Raw genomic sequence first — 16,544 nt, forward strand, 5'->3', positions numbered from 1 at the left:
GCAATGGAGCAATTGTGAGTTTAATTTTGAACTGAGTTTAAGATATCTACTAGACATCTTCAGAGAGATGGAAAGCAAATAGTTAGGTGTATGAGTCTGGAACTTTGGAAAAAAGCCTGGACTGGAGAGAAAACTTTGGGAGTTTTGGACATATAGGTTATATAGTAAAACCACAAGACCATTTGAAGTCATCAAGCAAGTGAGCAGAGAAAAAGGCCGGGACCAGGACTGAACGTGGAGGAATTTCAGCTCTAAGATGTCTGAGCACTTTCCATAGACCAGACGTTGTACTCGGTTCTAGGAACTGAGGAGACGAGGTAGAGCCCTTGCATTCTGAGGACCTTGGCGCCTGTTTTTACAGACAGGCCTATAAGCTGAGACCATTTCAACATCTCGGCAGAGTGTCACAATGGAGGTATGCCTTTGGGGATGGGATGCATGAAGCCTAGCCCGACAGTCGATGGCCAGTGGCTTTCTGGGAGACACGAAGCCTAAACCAAAGCTGGAGAAGGAGGAATAACCAAATGAAAGCAGGGAAGGGACTAGAACAAACAAGCCATGGCGTGGAGGTGTGCACTGCAGGTTAAGTGACTGGAGCCGGAAGCAGTCTGGTACAAATAAACTGTGGGAGGGTATGTGGAGGGAGATGGGCGGATACTGTCAGGAGGGGTAGGCGTGGGGTCGGGGCAAGGGGATATTTGTCAGGCCAAGGAGTTTGGGTTTTATTCCAGGGGCCAGGGGAGACGTTGAAGGGAGCAGGATTTTTAAGCTGGATTTGTATTTTAGATGTAATTTATCTGGCCTGGATTAGAGTGGGGAGAGCAGAGGCAGGCAGGCGACTGAAACAGTAATTCAGGGAAAAGAAGGAATTGCCTGAAGTAGGAGACTGGGCCCAGAGCCCAGACAAACCCACACACATTTCTCAAGTAGAGCCATAAAATCAGCTCGTTCGCTTTGGCCTAAAAACCTGAGTCTCTCGATATATATTTTAAGTCCAATGGCTTGAAGTAATGTATGAATCATCCCAAATTGATAGTCAAAATGCTGGGATTCAAGTCCCGTCTCTTTCAATAAGTCTCTGGGTGACCTTGGGCAGGTCCCCCCACCCAGCCTCCATTTACATATCTATGCAATGAGGGTGAGGGGGGTGTTCGAAATGACCCAAAGAGCACTTCTGGCCATGATATTTTGAGAGTCTGTGTAGGAACTAATCACACAAGCCAGTCAGCTCTCCTCCTACTGATAGTCCCACTGGACCCCACTCTCTGGGACTCCCACCCCTGTAGTTATGTCTCAAGTCCTAGCAACCGTGAGTGCCCAGGGGCCTTGTGTTCCTAAGAACTCAGGGAGGCCTAGGGCAAATTAACTGCACCTGCCATACCTCTAAGATTTGAGTCTTGGAGGTATTCAGTCTTGGCTGCCTATTAGAATTACCTGAGGACATTTTAAAAACACCAATACCCAGGCCATCCTTCAACCAATTGAATCGGATTCCCTGGGGGTGGGATCCAGAGATCTCTGTTTTCTAAGATCTGTAGGGGACTCTAATGTACTTTTAAGACTGAGAGACACTGATCTAGAAAGACCCAGAGTCCCCAGTGCATGCCCTCCTTACACCCAAGGCCCATCACCTCACCAGGTGTACCCGCCGCTGGTCACCTCTGATGCCCGTGGAGGTGCGCGGTGACTGTACAAATCTACCCTGTGGGTGGCTCACGGCCATGTTCAAGTCAAGGGGCTTCTGCACGTCACTGTGGTTTTTAGAGGCTTCCTCCTCCTCACCTTACTTCCCCAGCCCAAATTCTCCCGTCTTCCCCAAAACAACAACAACAAAACTTAATGGTGCAGGCAAATGCAAACAGAACCTGTCCGGGGAGTGGGGCTGTCTGTGAGCCCTGTCACCCCACCTGTCATCGTGATCAGAAGAATAGCAGGTTTGGGGAAGATGAGGGACAACAGGAACAGGTGACTGTGATGGAGAGAAGGAAGGGAAGCACGTTAACGCCAGTCCAGTGCAGGCAGTCTGTCATCCTAATGAATGGAACAGGTCCAGTAGGGTGACCAGAAGGTATCTGGTTATTACAGCTCCATTAAGACTATTTAAGCAGCAAGGAACAGCTGTGTGAAGTGTGATGCAGCCTAATCAAGAACAAACATTTGTTCAATTTCCAGCTCAGGGCGGACACACCATGTGCACAGCTTCATGGGGAGAGGCCAGTGCTGCCATCTTTCTCTTGGTCTTCTGTGGGTGGCAGCGGGCAGGCAGCCTCCTGATGGGGTGTAACCATGGAGATGGACCCTTCAAGTCACCCCCGGTGCTCCCTTCTTGTCCCAGAGCCACCTAAACAGAGGCAGAGCAGACCTTCTGCTTCTCCCACGTCTTCTCTCCTCAGTTGGTAACAGAACAGCCCCCCCTGCAGGGGACCCCTGGGAAATTCTGGTCCAGCTTTTCCATCTGCAAACGAGAGTGACTCTAGGGAGAGGCACGGGGAATTCGTGGCAGATGCCCAAGTCATGGGAGGGAAGACGCGGTTGTTCTCCAGCTCTGGGACTCTTAATGACCCAAGTAGGGACACTTGGACTCCACCTGCTCATTTCTCTCCACTCCCCATGGATTAGAGTAAGGAGAAAACGGTCCATTTAGTGGGGGTAACCAAAAGACATCAGAAGCCCATGTGGGTTCAGACTTGGAAGTTTTCCTGGCAGGAAAGATCTCATATAGGAGAGGCTATTAACTCTCTCTGTTCCTTTGGGCTTATTTCTATTTTTCCACTTAATTCTGTTTGTAACCCAGCAAACAGTATTTTCTGAGTTTAATATAGGACCCCTCCCCAACCAAGTGAGCAATTTTCAGGAGGTACCATAGAAAGGTCTCTTGGCTGAGAGTCAGGTCCTGGTTCTCAGTCTGCACCTACATGCTGGATGGCCTTGGACATGACTCTTCCATCTCTCGGGCCCCACTTCATCTTCTGTGAAAGGTGTGACCACATAGCATGGACTCCTGAAGCCTGATAGTATAGGTGTCTACTTCATTTGGCCAGAAATATTTTGTGCATACCTACTGTGTACCTTGCACTATTTGGGACACTGGGGATAGTTAGAAAGCTAAATAAAAATACTCTCCTTTAAAGGAAGCTCTTACCACACCATGTAATTACACAACAGAATGCTGGTTAAAATGCTTTACAAACCTGTGATTAAGGGCAGTCCAGGGTGAACGCAGGTGTTGGTAGTGGTGTTTATTTTTGCCTTTTGTCAGTCGTCGCTGCCAAGATCAATCAGGAATGAGACACTGAGTTGAAAACAAGTAGAAGGAGGCTGGGTCGAGGTAGAGCATGTGTGACAGAGGGAAGCACATGTTCAGAGGCTCGGAGACATGCAAGAATTGAGATGTTGCAAGCCAGCTCTTAGAAGGGAAACCAAGATGCCTGCCTATGGAAAGAGAAATGAAAAATTAAACCAGTTGTGGAGATGAATAGGAATTTTACACAGTTTTCCTGAGCAGAATTAACAAGGTGATATTTAGGGCCTTTGACAGTGTACCTCTTAACTCTAGCTCACTTCCAGGCTGAGGTGGCGCTGCGGGCCCAGAGACAGCCACCCAGAGACTTGCGTGAAGGTGGAGACAGTGTGTGGAGGCCACCGGAAGGAAGTCTGTGTCCTGGAATGCATGCAGGGGTTCCCCAGATTGTCGGCTCAGGGCTGGGAGAAGTAGGGGAATATTAACTGAATATTACTAGTGTGGAATATTAACTGAATCGCAAAGTGCTGGTGAAAGGCTTTGTGATTAAGATAGTGGCATTTGGGGGCGGTGGGGAGAGAGTATTTCTTGTACAAAGGCACCAACACAGAGAAGCGCTCCCAACTGTGGGCAGTCTGTACAGGTGCACGTGGGTCTGCCGGTCCCTGTGAGGTGAGTCTTCCCCAGGACTTCGCTGTTTTTCTCCACCTCGCTGCCTGAGACAGTGGTTCTCAAACTGCGCTGTGTTGCGGAATCAAACTGGAGAATTAGTAAAGAAAATTAAGCCATGAGCTCATCGACATGAAACAGGGCTCAGGCCTCTGCATTTCACTGAATTTCCTAGGAACCTTGGCTCCCTACCAAACTCTGGGAACCACTGGCCTAAAATTTATCATTTAAAATTTTGTAGCTTTTGGCCCTGGCCAGGTAGTTCAGTCATCCCAATATGCCAAAGTTACAGGTTCCATCTCAGGCCAGGCACATACAACAAGCACCGATGAACCAATAATGCATAGATAAGTGGAACAAGAACTCAAGCTCTCTCTCTCCCCTCCTAAAATTAATACATTTTTTAAAATTGTGGGTTTTAACGGGCCCTTTAAAGGGTGTTTAGTGACGGCATGCAGACACACACCGAACTGTTCTGCCTGACCAAAGCTCCTGGCACAGACAAATGCCCCCACCTTGCTGCAATCTGATTTCCGCCTAGGCTTCCCCAGCAGAACTCATCAATTACCTTCTATTTAGTGACATGGTGCGCAACAGTGTTTGCTCTCCTGATGCCTCTCTGAGTAGGCGTCGTCAGTCATCCCTCCCTGTCTCCTCTGTCCACATTTATAATCCCTGGGACATGTGCTTTTCAGCCCAGCAGGAGGCGTGTGTTGAAAGCCTGGCCTCTGCCAGGGCCGCCACTAACTCACACAGCACCTGAGAGGGAAGTAGCGAAAGGTGCACCTGTCTCCCGGTGATGGACTGTCACCTTCCAGAATACGTTCATAGCACAAACCAAAATCTGTCATGTCTACCGGATCGTGGCTCTCCCTCAGAGGTGGTGCTCCTGTATTGGACTCCACTTGCACAGCCATCTCTGGTGGCCCTGGCCATCCGCCAGCGAGCCACGGACGCCTGTGAACATGGGTATTTACTAAACCCACGGACCACAGTGGAGGCCGGACCTTAGGCTTCCAACAGCTCATGAAACTCTCTCTCACTCCCTACATACTGTGTCTCACCTGCACCCGGAGTGAGCGTCTCGTCCCAGTGTTCCCAGAATGGTGCCAGTTTTATTTATCTATTTTAATTAAATTTTGGAGGTGACGTTCATTAACAAGATTATGTAGGGTTCAGGTGTCCAAGTCTGTAATACATCATCTGTATATTGCATTGTGTGCCCACCACCCGAAGTCAGATCATCTTTTGTCACCCTATATTTGACCCCTTCACCCTTTACCACCCCCACCCCCTTCCCTCGGGTAACCACCATACTGTTGTCTGTGTCTATGAGTCTTGGTTTGTTTGTGTGTTTTTCTTGTTTGTTCATTTGTTGCTTTCAGTTTCATATCCCACATGAGTGGGATCATGTGGCCCTACATTCCAGGAACCCCTTGGGTCCCAGACAGCATAGGATGGATATTGCTGGGAGCCCCCATCTTTATTCTTGTGACAATAAACTGGGAGTTTCTGGTCAAAGGAAGGCAGCAAGTGAATTCCGGGTGTGAGCCGAGGGGCTCAGTAGCATATTCTTAGGGAACAGTGGGATGGAAGAGCCTCTGAACAATGACTATGGACCAGGCATTGTGCTGGGTGCCTAGAGGCATTATCTCGGGTAATCACAGATCATCACAAAACTCCGTGGGGTATTTTTTTCACTTACATGGTGTAAAACTCATTTTGGGGAAGAAAGTGTACAGATGTATGAGTTTTAACAAATTACAGAGTCATGCAAACACCAACATCGTTGGGATACATAAGAGTTCCATCAGCAAAAAATCCCCCCGTGCTGCCCCTTTGTAGTCAGATCCTTCCCCCACTCCTAAACTGAAGGGCCTGTCATTGACTTCATTGTCAGCGAAGTTAATAGAGACTTGGAGCGCTGAAATGATTTGCAGAAAAAAATGTTCACTGTCTGCCTTTTGCAAAGCCCTGCCTTCTCCCTGACTCCTGCACACAGCTAGTGGGCAAGAGGTATTTCTTGATGAGATAAATGAATGAAAAACACCTCCTTGGTGAAGACTGAAATCTCCCCAGCTCCAGGAGAGTATGTGGCGGGCCGGGCTACAGGAAAATCCTGGCAGCCCAGACTGGTCCTGGAGGAAGCAGACCCTCGGCTGTGCCCTGCAGCATCAGCCAGGAACTGCTTGGTCATCATTCCCTGGGCCTGGTTTTGCAGCACCCCAGGGCATATCATATCCAATTATCTCCAGGGATACAGTCAAGCCAAAGGGTATGATGGGGTGCGGGGGGCGGGGGGGCACCGTAGCTGACAGAATCTGCTGAGGACAGCTGGGAGCAGGTCAATTAAACGGACCAGGATGCTCTCAGCCTTGGATTGGAGCTGAGCTGCTCCTGGAAGCGCTGTGTTCTGTCAAGACATCTCACTATTTGGAGCATAACTCAAAGAGGCTTAAGTTCAAAGAAGAGCATCAGAGAAGGATGGCAAGCTTCAGAAAGGTCCCTCATATCTCAATAGGGCCAAGTCAACAGGTAGGAGAAGGGACCGACCAAGCAGGCATCAGGGACAATTCTCAGTACTACCAGGGAATTCAAGTACTGAGTGGGGAAACTGAGGTAGGTTGCATAGTCCTATGGGCCGACTTGGCACAACAGGGCCTAAGAAGCCAGGGACAGTGGTCATGTGGTCTGAGCCCCCACTGGCTCTGGGGGCCCCAGCTCTGTGGCTGGGAGGGTGGATGGATGGTGGGTGAGTGGATGGGTCAATGGGTAGGTTGACGCCATGGGAAGAGTTAATCTGTGGTAGGAACCAGATGACAGTTTTATCCTAAAGTCTATGAAGCCTGTCAACAAGGGTGAAGGGAGGTTTCAAGAGACCAGTGCTCTTAGCCACTTGTCATGCTGCTGGACTGGCTCAGCCTTCCCCTTAAAACACGTTCGAAGCATTCTCACTGACTTACAATAAAACTCACATTCCTGCCTGTGGTCAGCAATGCCTTGATTGAACACCACCCCTCCCCCACTGCGTGATGTCCCTCCCTTGCTCCTATTCTCTCTGTTCTGGAGAGCCTACCTTGAAGTTCTAGAAGACCACCTTATTCCATCTCATGGCCTCTGCACTTGCTGTTGCTCAGCCTGGAACATTCTTTCCCCGGCCCTTTCAGTGCCTGGCTCCTGCTCCTCACTTAGTTCTCAGCTCAGACATGTTGACAGGAGACCAGTGGGAACACACCTGGGGCTGAACCGGCTAGGTTAGGGTCTAAGGCAGGGTGTCAAACTCATTTTCACCGGGTGCCATGTCAGCCTCCTGGTTGCCTTCAAAGGGCCGAAATAATTTTATGACTGTATAAATGTAACTACTGCTTAACTGTTAAGGAGTTGACATTACATTCAGCCCTTTGAAGGCAACCACGAGGCTGATGCAGCCCCCAGTGAACATGAGTTTGACACCCCTGATCGAAGGGACAGCTCAGGAAGAGGATGATAGAAAGGACCCCTAGGATGTGAGTAGGTGCTTTTTGGTGTCTTAAGGCTTTGTTCTGGACTGGAGAATAGTATCAGGTGGTATGATAGGGTACCTTAATAAACCTTACCTGTAAGAGGGGAACATGAGATCGAGGCCACAGGTGTAAATATCAAAGAAACAGCAGTCACTCATATTACCAGAACAGGAGGATGTTTGCTCGCTTATTTTTGGCTTGGACAATGTCCATATTTTGTCTGTTTAGATGTGATTGCAGAGTGGTCATGTGTTTGCCTAGCTCCATCCTGGTCTCAGAGCAGCCTTGTCTGGTGTTGGCGTTCTCTGAAATTACTCATGTTCAACCGGAGAGCACCAAGATCCAGCTGTGAGTGCTATGCCAGCTCCCAGGAGCCAGGAGCTGCTTTTTTCCTTCTCGAATGTCTTCTTTTCAAAGAGTCCTACCCAGTGGACCCTATCTGCAGCAGTCCTTTGTCCCTAACGACTGTCTATCCCAGCACCCTGATACTTGTCTTCATAGCACTTATATAAACAGTTCCCTTGCGTGTTTGTTTATTGTCTGACCTTTCCCACAACTGAAACGTAACATTCCTGAGATCATCTGCCCCGCCCATTGCTCTTCTCGCCAGGACCCAGCCCCTGGATGGTCACTGTGGCAGGAAGGGAGAATAGGCAGACTCATCCAGTATATATTACTCAGCAAGTCATTTCTGGATCTCACTTTACTGATCTGTAAAACGAGGCGATAATTTTCTTCAACAGGTCCTTCCAGGTCTGACTTTGGAGGATTCTACGAATACCTCATCTCAGACTCCAGGAATGAGGGCAACCCTACATGCATCTTTTAGGACTGAAAAGAAAGATGATCATCTTAGAAAGGCAGCAGTGTTGAAGAGTAGGAAACATTTCACACTCAGACAGGAGTGTGAAAACAGAGCTCAACATTCCAAGGAGAAGAGAATGGGAAGAGGGAAGCAGAGATTGATAATGGATGGGTATAATGAGATGGCAATTTTGGTTTCAAAAGAATGTGATTAGCTCCTAATGACTGCCACACTTCCCTGGTCAATCTACTGTAACCAGCCACTAATGTAAAAATAATGCCCCTCGCCTGGCTCACTTCGAAGAAGGAGATGAGTCTCTCTTTCATGCTTTTGCCCTCTCTTATTTTTTCCCTCCAAGAGATTATCTTCTGTTAGATTGCAGCTCCCTAAAAAGGAAAATGGAGGTGTGATTAAAGTCTGCCAATTAGGGGGTCACGTGGGGTCGTTACCACTCTCTCCTGGGTGGGTGGCTCTGTTAGGCCTTCCTCTTCTACCAGGCTCCAAATTGTTCTCCAGCTCACACCAGAGAGGAGACAGAGGCTGCCGGGGCTGTGGCAGCATCCTGCATGGCTTCCCACGGAGAAGGCTACTCATCACAGAGGTTTCGTTTAGTTTAATATTTTTCTAAAGCTATCTGCACGCTGCGTGCATCCTGAAAAGCATGACCTGGGTGTTGAGAGGACTCCCAACTGTGTGTCATTTAAGGACTCTGGGGGTGGACAAGGACCTTCAGCAAATCTCTGCAGTGTCGCCATGCAGAAGGTGTGTACCTATTCTGAGGGCCCCATGGAGCAGGGCAAAGGCAAAGTATGTGGAGACAGAGGGAACAAAACACTATCCGGTGGGTCTGTCTGAAAGTGAGACAGGAAGCTTTATGGGGTAGTGAGCTCTCTGTTGCTGAGGGTATCCAAGTAGCAGATGCTATAGGTCAGCTTATCGGCTGCCTAGAAGGTAGTTGTAAATGGGAACACAACTAGAGGATTTTCAAAATCACACCTCTGAGAGTCCAGCATCTTTGCCTTCTGAATGTACAGAAGGAGCCTCACCCACTGACTTTTGCATCCATCCATCCATTTGTTTATTTAAAAGCAGTGATTCGAGCACGTATGAAATACGAAGCCAAGATTGGGCTCTGAGGTACAGACATGAATAAGAGGCTCTCCTTCCCCTGGAGCAACCCATCACCAAGTTGGGAGACAAGACATTCAAATTATTCGATGTGGAAGAGCCCATCTGATAATAGAAGTGACCGACTAGTTGAGGGTGCGATGAGGTGGTAGGAGGGTGAATGGGGAGGGTTTCACGAAGGAGAAGATGCTTGAACTGGGTTTTGGAGAATATGGAGACGTTTACCAGGCAGACTCCGGTGGAAGAGAACTTCAGGCAGAGGGCACAGCATGTAGAGAGCCAGTCTCAGAAATCTGAAACGCCCAAAATTGTCCATAGCGCTGCACTGAGCACCTTACCATTGGAACACTAACACGAGGGCAAAGACAATGAGGCTGCAGAGGCGTGTGGCATAAAGTAATTAAGGCTCTTATATTAAAGACTTTGGAATTGACCCTGAAGACAAAGGCAAGGGAGGAACTGGGTCCTAGTCACATCTTCAAAAGATCCCTCTGAATACAGTGGAGAATGGATTGGAGGGGACAAGTCCAAAGCAAGAGAAGCCAGTGGGGAGACTCATGGGAAAGTATTTCTCCAGGTAAATCCACTATTTGCCTGAAGAGCCATGGCTGCCCATTAGAATCACCCATGGAAATTTAAAGACAACCCTGTTTAAATGCGCCTGTGTCTCATCCCCAGCAAGAGACCGATGTACTTAGTCTGGGGTAGGGCCGTGGCTTTGGGAGTTTTATAGCTTCCCCAGATGATTCTGAGTGCAGCCATAGCAAAACCTTAAGTGAACTGCACCCCCAGCTATGGCACATAGTAGGTATGGAACAGATCCCCACCACCCCCCCGCCAGAAAATTAGTATGAAAACACTTGGCGTGTCCTCTCGTCTTCACACTACTTTGGGGTGAATATAACTGGATGAACATTCGGCTTTTATCACAGAGGGTTTCAGGTAGAAAATCCACCCCCAGAATACCAGCTTAAACATTGAGAAGTCCAATGCTGCCGCCGAGTCGAGCATACCCACCCCTGGCAGAGGGCCAGGGATGGGTATGTACCCCTGGTTCGTTGCCCGAAACAGCTGGCGCTCCCTGGCTGCGGCGGGAGGATGGGACCAGGTGCTGGAATCTGAGTGCGAAGAGTCACTTGCAGGAGCAGGAACCATTTGCAGTCTAGAGAGGACCTCTGCTGGTGGCGGGCGGGATGCAGTATGATGGTCATGGACAGGAGCAAGGAGAGGAGGAAGAGAGGGAGGAGGAGGAGAGGGGAGATGAGCCCTCCATTTATAACATAAGCATTTTCCTATCTCCACAGCGCTTTTATCACATTGAGATTTAAGGCAGAGACTGGTGCCCAGAACCTATCTTCTGTCACTTCTCCTCCAGGATGCCTGTCTCAGGGTCTCTGTCACACACAAAATTCTGATCCATTGATAGCTGGGAAGACACTCTATTGCCCCAACCTAAAACCCTGGGGAAGCTAAGCTGGAGAACGTGAGCTAGTTGGGAAGCCAGGCAAGGGCCTCCCACCCCATCTCCATTCCATCTGGAATGGGCATCAATTCTACCTACCCAACCGCTGCATAGTTGAGGGTCATACTTGTGGAACAAAGGTCAACTACAGTCATAGGCAACCTGGTTTTGCTAAATACAGTTTTACTGGGACACAGCCACGCCCATTTGTTTGCATTCAGTCTGTAACTGCTTTCACTCTGCAACAGTGGCGCTGAGTAGGAGTAGTTACAACAGAGATCCTATGGCCTGCAAAGCCCAAATTGCCTACTGTCTGGCCCATTACAGAAAAAGTTGGCCAGCCTCTGCTCTAAAAAAGGACCCAGCCAAGCTGGCTTAGCACAGGGGAGACTGGAAGCAAGAAAGAGGGCATGGTGCTTGGGCTGAGCTTTTAATAGACAGTGGCCCTGCCTGCCTGTCAAACATGGCCTGCTGAATGGCTGAATTTCTGACCAATCAGGTTACAGATTCCTCCTTGCTTAGGATGGACCTAGCAAGGAATAGATGGGCAAAGGCAAAGCTGGTATATTAAGATGAGTAGCTGCTCCATTCCCCTCCACTGCTGACAGGGACCTGTGTAGACTGGACATGTTGCAGATTCCATCCCAGAAGCAGTGCAAGGGCCACAAGCAGGGCATTCAGTCTTTTCTCCCAGAAGCAGGGTGGGGACAGTAGTCAAAATGTGGCCTGACCTTCATGCTTCTGCAGCTTCCCTAAAGCCGTCCCCTTTCCCTTAAATGTCCAGCTTCCTTCTCTTTGAGATAACTGACTATCCCCACCCCTGTGTTTCCATAACACTTGGCTCGTAACTCCAAGTCATTCTATATGGTTGCTCACTTGTCTGTCTCGTCTTGAACCAATGACTCCCATCTCGTCCCTCCCTCAAACTCTGATTCTGAACCTCTTCGTTCAGCTTCCCACTCAACATCGCAGCTTGGATGTTGACTATGCTCAAATGTGCTGCCGCCGCCACTGATATTCTTATCATTTTGTTTGTACGTGTTAAGAAGCACATAGTTCTCAACAAGTACTAGGCACTGTTCTAAACACTTTACGTACCCAAAACACAACATTTAATTCCTGCCTCCGCCACCTGTTTCTCCTCCATCTCAGTAAGCGACATGACTCTCCACTCAGTCCGTCAAACCAACAGTCTGGGTGTCAGCCTTCATCCCTCTCTTTCCTTCATCGTCCACGTCTACAGTAGATGTGTTGCGACCTGCCCCTACATCCCGTCACCACTCCTTGTTCCCAGTGCCTGCCTCCTGGAGGCTTTGCCCGAGGACTTCCTTGGCACTAAAGAACACGCACACCTTGCCTGCAGAGCGTGGCAGTGTTAAGGGAGTTCCTAAGAGCTGTCCTCAGTACTGATAGGTGGGAGTCGGTGGATAAACACCCCCGCCTCCTTCTCCCTCTGGTGGGCATGAAATGGGCATGGGATTCAGCCCCAGCTACACATGGCGGTAACCGGCCCACTCCTTTACCCTACATCGACTTCCTGCCCTTGATCGTCTCACTTCCCTGACTTCCACACCCATACTTCTTAGGATTGCCTCCAAGTAGAGCCTCATATTCATATCCTTGTGTGTGTGTGTGTGTGTGTGTGTTAAAGCAGTGAGCCTGCTTTGCAGAGAACCAAAATGTACAATATTCAACTGAAAATAACCGCTTCTCACCACACCCTCTGCCACCACCCTGGTGTAAGGGTCCAAGGACCCATCCTCTCTTTCCTGGACTGTTGATCTCCCTGCTTCCTCTCTAGGCCCGCTCGCTCCTGTATTTCATACATGAGCCAAAATGTACTTTGTAAAGCATAAATCAGATCAGGTAACTCTCCTGCTCATTTGCAATCACAGAATAACACTCAACTGGCTACCAGCGACCTCAGCACCCCCTCTAATCTGAACTCTCCCAGCCTCTCCAGGTCCTCTGTCACTGCCCTCCCCCGCCTCACCCTTGAATGTGGTCATTTAGTTGCCACCTTTGCATCTGCTGTTCCCTCTATCTGGAAAGTGCCTCCTGCATTTCTTGGGATGAGTGGCTTTTTCACACCATTAAGTTATTAGCTTAAGTGTTATGTTCTCAGAGAAAGCCTCTCAGAAATAATCCTCGTCCTCCATCACTATCCCTTCACCCCCTCCCAGTCATCTGGAAGTTCAAGGGGCACTTTGTTTATTTCTCTGTGTCCCAAGTACGTAGAACGGTGCCAAACACATATTAGGGACTCAATAAATATCTGTCGAATGAATGAATGAATGAATGAATGACTCCTCTCCTGGACCAGATTTGGGCTCATGGCACACAGAGGACATCAGTGGTATCTGAGTCAATGCAGGAGCGAATACGGCCATGGAGGGGCCCAGTCTGTGTTCTCCCCAGGCCCCATCCCAGACCACGCGGCCCTTTGTGCTGAGTGACCCGTCATGGCGGGTGTCATTTCCCCTGCTGGCTCATCTTCACCTGCCTAGAGCTCCTATCTCAGGCCATTCTAACCACTCTGTCCTTTCTTTGTAGGCCTTACCGGAGGGGCAGACAGCTTCGTGGGACACAGCCAAAGAGGATGAAAATCGCAATAAGAATCGATATGGAAACATCATATCCTGTAAGTACCTCTCTGGGCGGCCCAGGCTTCGGGGGCACAGAGGAAACAAAGCTGTTACTATTATTTACCTAGAATTTGTTATGATACAATTAATCCGTGATGTTTCCAACATTGGGTCAACATGCCATGCTGGGAGCTGTTGTTCAGTCTCCCTGTCGTATCTGGCCTGGGTGACAGAACATAGCTGACCTTGGCGACAGGAGGTGGGTGGGAAGCTGGGTCCTAGCAGAGAAGATCCGGGAAGTTTCTGAAAGCTCGGTCTTGGCTGGCATTGCCCGCTGTGCAAGAATGTTTCAGCCTGGGGAGGAAGCTCAGCCAAAAGGAATTCTTTATATTCCTAACGGTTCCTCTAAAGTAAAGTACTTCTAGAGGAGTGACTGGGGGTACAGAGCAAGGTCCAGCCCATGGGGAGGGGCAGAGAACACCCAGGCCAGAGCATACTGCGCTCTAAGAGGCAGAGGCCCAGGCGAGGGCAGATGCTCAGAAGGAGCTGGAAATTCTGAGGGCTGACAGCAGCCTGAAGGTGCCCCCGGCTACTCTGGTCACAGCAGAGGCAGGGTCGAGGGCATCACGACTTCTGCCAGACCCCATGCCCATGGGCAGAGACTCTCAGGAGCGTGCCTGCTGCCCAGGGCTGCACGGGCACAGGCACTGGGTGGCCCTGAGCCCGCAGGAGGAAAGCACGTCATGTGTGGAGCTAGGGGCGGTATGGAAGGGCGTTGCCTTCTGCTTGACAGTGAACTGTAGGCCCCATGATGTGACGTGACAAAGGCAGTTACAGCCCTCTGCAGTCACACTGACGGGGCGTCTGTCCTGCCTATGGGGCCCCGAGCAGGTTTCCTGTCCTCTCCAAGCCTCACTCCTCATCTTTAAAATGATGAAAATAGGGTCACTGAAAATACGGATAGGGTCACTGAAAGAAGGTACGTAAAACCCAGTACCTGACATCGCTGTACTCGTAGCTGTGGAGTTAATGTTTTCAAAGTCACTGCTAAGCAGTGCCTACATAGCATTCTACCGTATTTCAACTAGAATTCACTCAATACCCATGGGGGGTCATGGAATAGGCCAGGCTGGGGAGGGGGATGATCAGACGTCCATTTTGGAAAGAAGGGTGGTTAGATTGGGAGAGGCAGGAGGCAGAGGGACCGGTCAAGGGGCTACTGCTGTAGTCCCAGTGAGGGACGATGAGCCTGAACAAAGTCAGTAACAGTACTTGTGTGTGGCCGTATGTGGGAGTGAGTGCCCAGGGAAGAGGAGGAGAGACAGACTGTCAGGTCACACGCCAGTATCATCCCGCCAAATGTTGGTGTGTACAGTCTTCAAAGCTCCATGATACAGAGAGGACAGAGTTACCTCATACAGGAAGCTGACTACATATTCTCATTAGAACAGGCATCTAGAACAGCCTGAATCGCCTCGTGTAGCCAACCTGGACCTTCTGACGTCTCACCTGTCGGGTACATAGCACTCCCTGGTGTCCGCTCTCAGAGTAAACCAGTGCAGCCAAATATATATATATATGTATATATGTGTGTGTGTGTGTATATATATAGTGAATAACAAATTATCTCTAGCACAGCTCAGTGATTTGTTTTGTTCCACTGTCTAGACATTGCCTAAGAACAAGCGTGGAGGAAGAAAGCATAAGATAACAGGCAGCTTGTAGAGGAAGAAGGAGGCAGAAGTTTTAGCTTAGCTGTTTCCTGTGCTGATTCAGGAAGGGCTATGAATGGTAGAACTAATCAGAAAACACTTATAATTTGTCTCTTGGAAGATAGTAATGCAGACAGCAAGATTTCTTGTAAATGAAGCATTGGAGAGAGATGTCCAAACACTCAGGGAATGTGGGTTAACACCTATGGTGTATGGGCATCCTCTGAGCCAGGCCTGGTGGTGGGCACTGGGACACTCCTGGGGAGCTCCCATTCTGGGCACACGTGGCTGCCCACTCTGACCATCCTCAGCTCGAGGACCATGCCCTAAAATATCTGATCGCTTGTCTGTTCCCCCTATCAGAGTGTGAATCCAGATAGGGTCACTACATTATAGGCTGTGAGACCTTGTGTGATCACTCTAAGCCTTAGTCTTTGGCCTGTAAAATGGGTACAGTGATGTCTTCCTCACAGGGGTGTTGTGCAGAGAAGAAAAAATAAATGACTAGAGCACGGTGAAGAGACCCTACCTTCCTGAGAGACAGGGACAACCAGGCTGGGTTGGGTATCGGGGCCAAAGCCCATAGAGGCCAAAGGCGAGAAGCCAAGCCACGTATCTCTCCAGACCCCACTGCTCACCTTCTGCTCTCCGCACCTTTGCCCACGCCATCACCTACTCTCCTCTGGCCTCTGCCTGGCCTCCTTCCTGCTTGCTCCACATCCACCTTTGCCCCCAGCTTTCTACCTATCTGATCTCTGACAGGGGCTGGAGGGACCTGAATTGGATCATGTCATCTTACTGGAAACCCTTCAAATGGTTGCCCTTCGCTCATGAACACTCCTTGTCCAAAGTCTCTTAGCCGCCTCTCCTGTCTTGTGTCCCACCGTGTCCTCTCTATGGTGGACTCCTCGAGTAAGCCACACTGACTTTCCTTCAGTCCCTGGAGTTTCCCATGCTCACCTGTGCCACACGGCCTTTGCACATTCTGGTCTTTCTATCAAAGTGTCCTTCCCTCCTCTCTTTGTTCTACTAATTCAGCTTTTTCCTTCAGTCTCAGCTCAGTCACCACTTTTTCAGGGGATTCGTCTGACCTTTTGAATTTGCTCAGAGCCCCATTATTCACTCCCAGAGCACAGATGGATCTTCTTCTTAGCCCTTATCATCATTGTGATTTCAGAGGTATTTTGATGGCTACCTATCGCCTGCCTGACTCCCTCACAAAACAGATGCTCTGTGACAACAGACCCATGACTCTTGCACTTCTGTGTCCCCAAACCTGCCATATGGTTGGTACTCAGTGAATAGGAATTGGATGTTGGAAATTACAGGTTCTTGGCAAGACCTCAAAGGTCTTGAGCCATGGATCTCTCCCTTCTGGCTCCCCCAATAACATAGAGAACACCCAAAAAGGATGGATGGAGGAAGGCCAGACCAAGATG

General features: G+C 49.4%; 1 protein-coding gene across 9 annotated transcripts in view; it reads left to right on the plus strand.

The window, feature by feature from the left end:
- PTPRT (protein tyrosine phosphatase receptor type T) overlaps positions 1 to 16,544 on the plus strand; it is a 928,354-nt gene that overhangs the window by 855,997 nt on the left and 55,813 nt on the right. For all 9 annotated transcript variants that reach the window (XM_053926541.2, XM_053926537.2, XM_053926540.2 and 6 more), the window contains one exon: positions 13,362 to 13,449. In XM_053926541.2, the coding sequence (XP_053782516.1) occupies positions 13,362 to 13,449 (88 nt within the window). The remainder of the gene's footprint in view (positions 1 to 13,361; positions 13,450 to 16,544) is intronic.

This window comes from Desmodus rotundus, chromosome 6 (assembly GCF_022682495.2).
Source record: "Desmodus rotundus isolate HL8 chromosome 6, HLdesRot8A.1, whole genome shotgun sequence".
Lineage (NCBI taxonomy): Eukaryota > Metazoa > Chordata > Mammalia > Chiroptera > Phyllostomidae > Desmodus > Desmodus rotundus.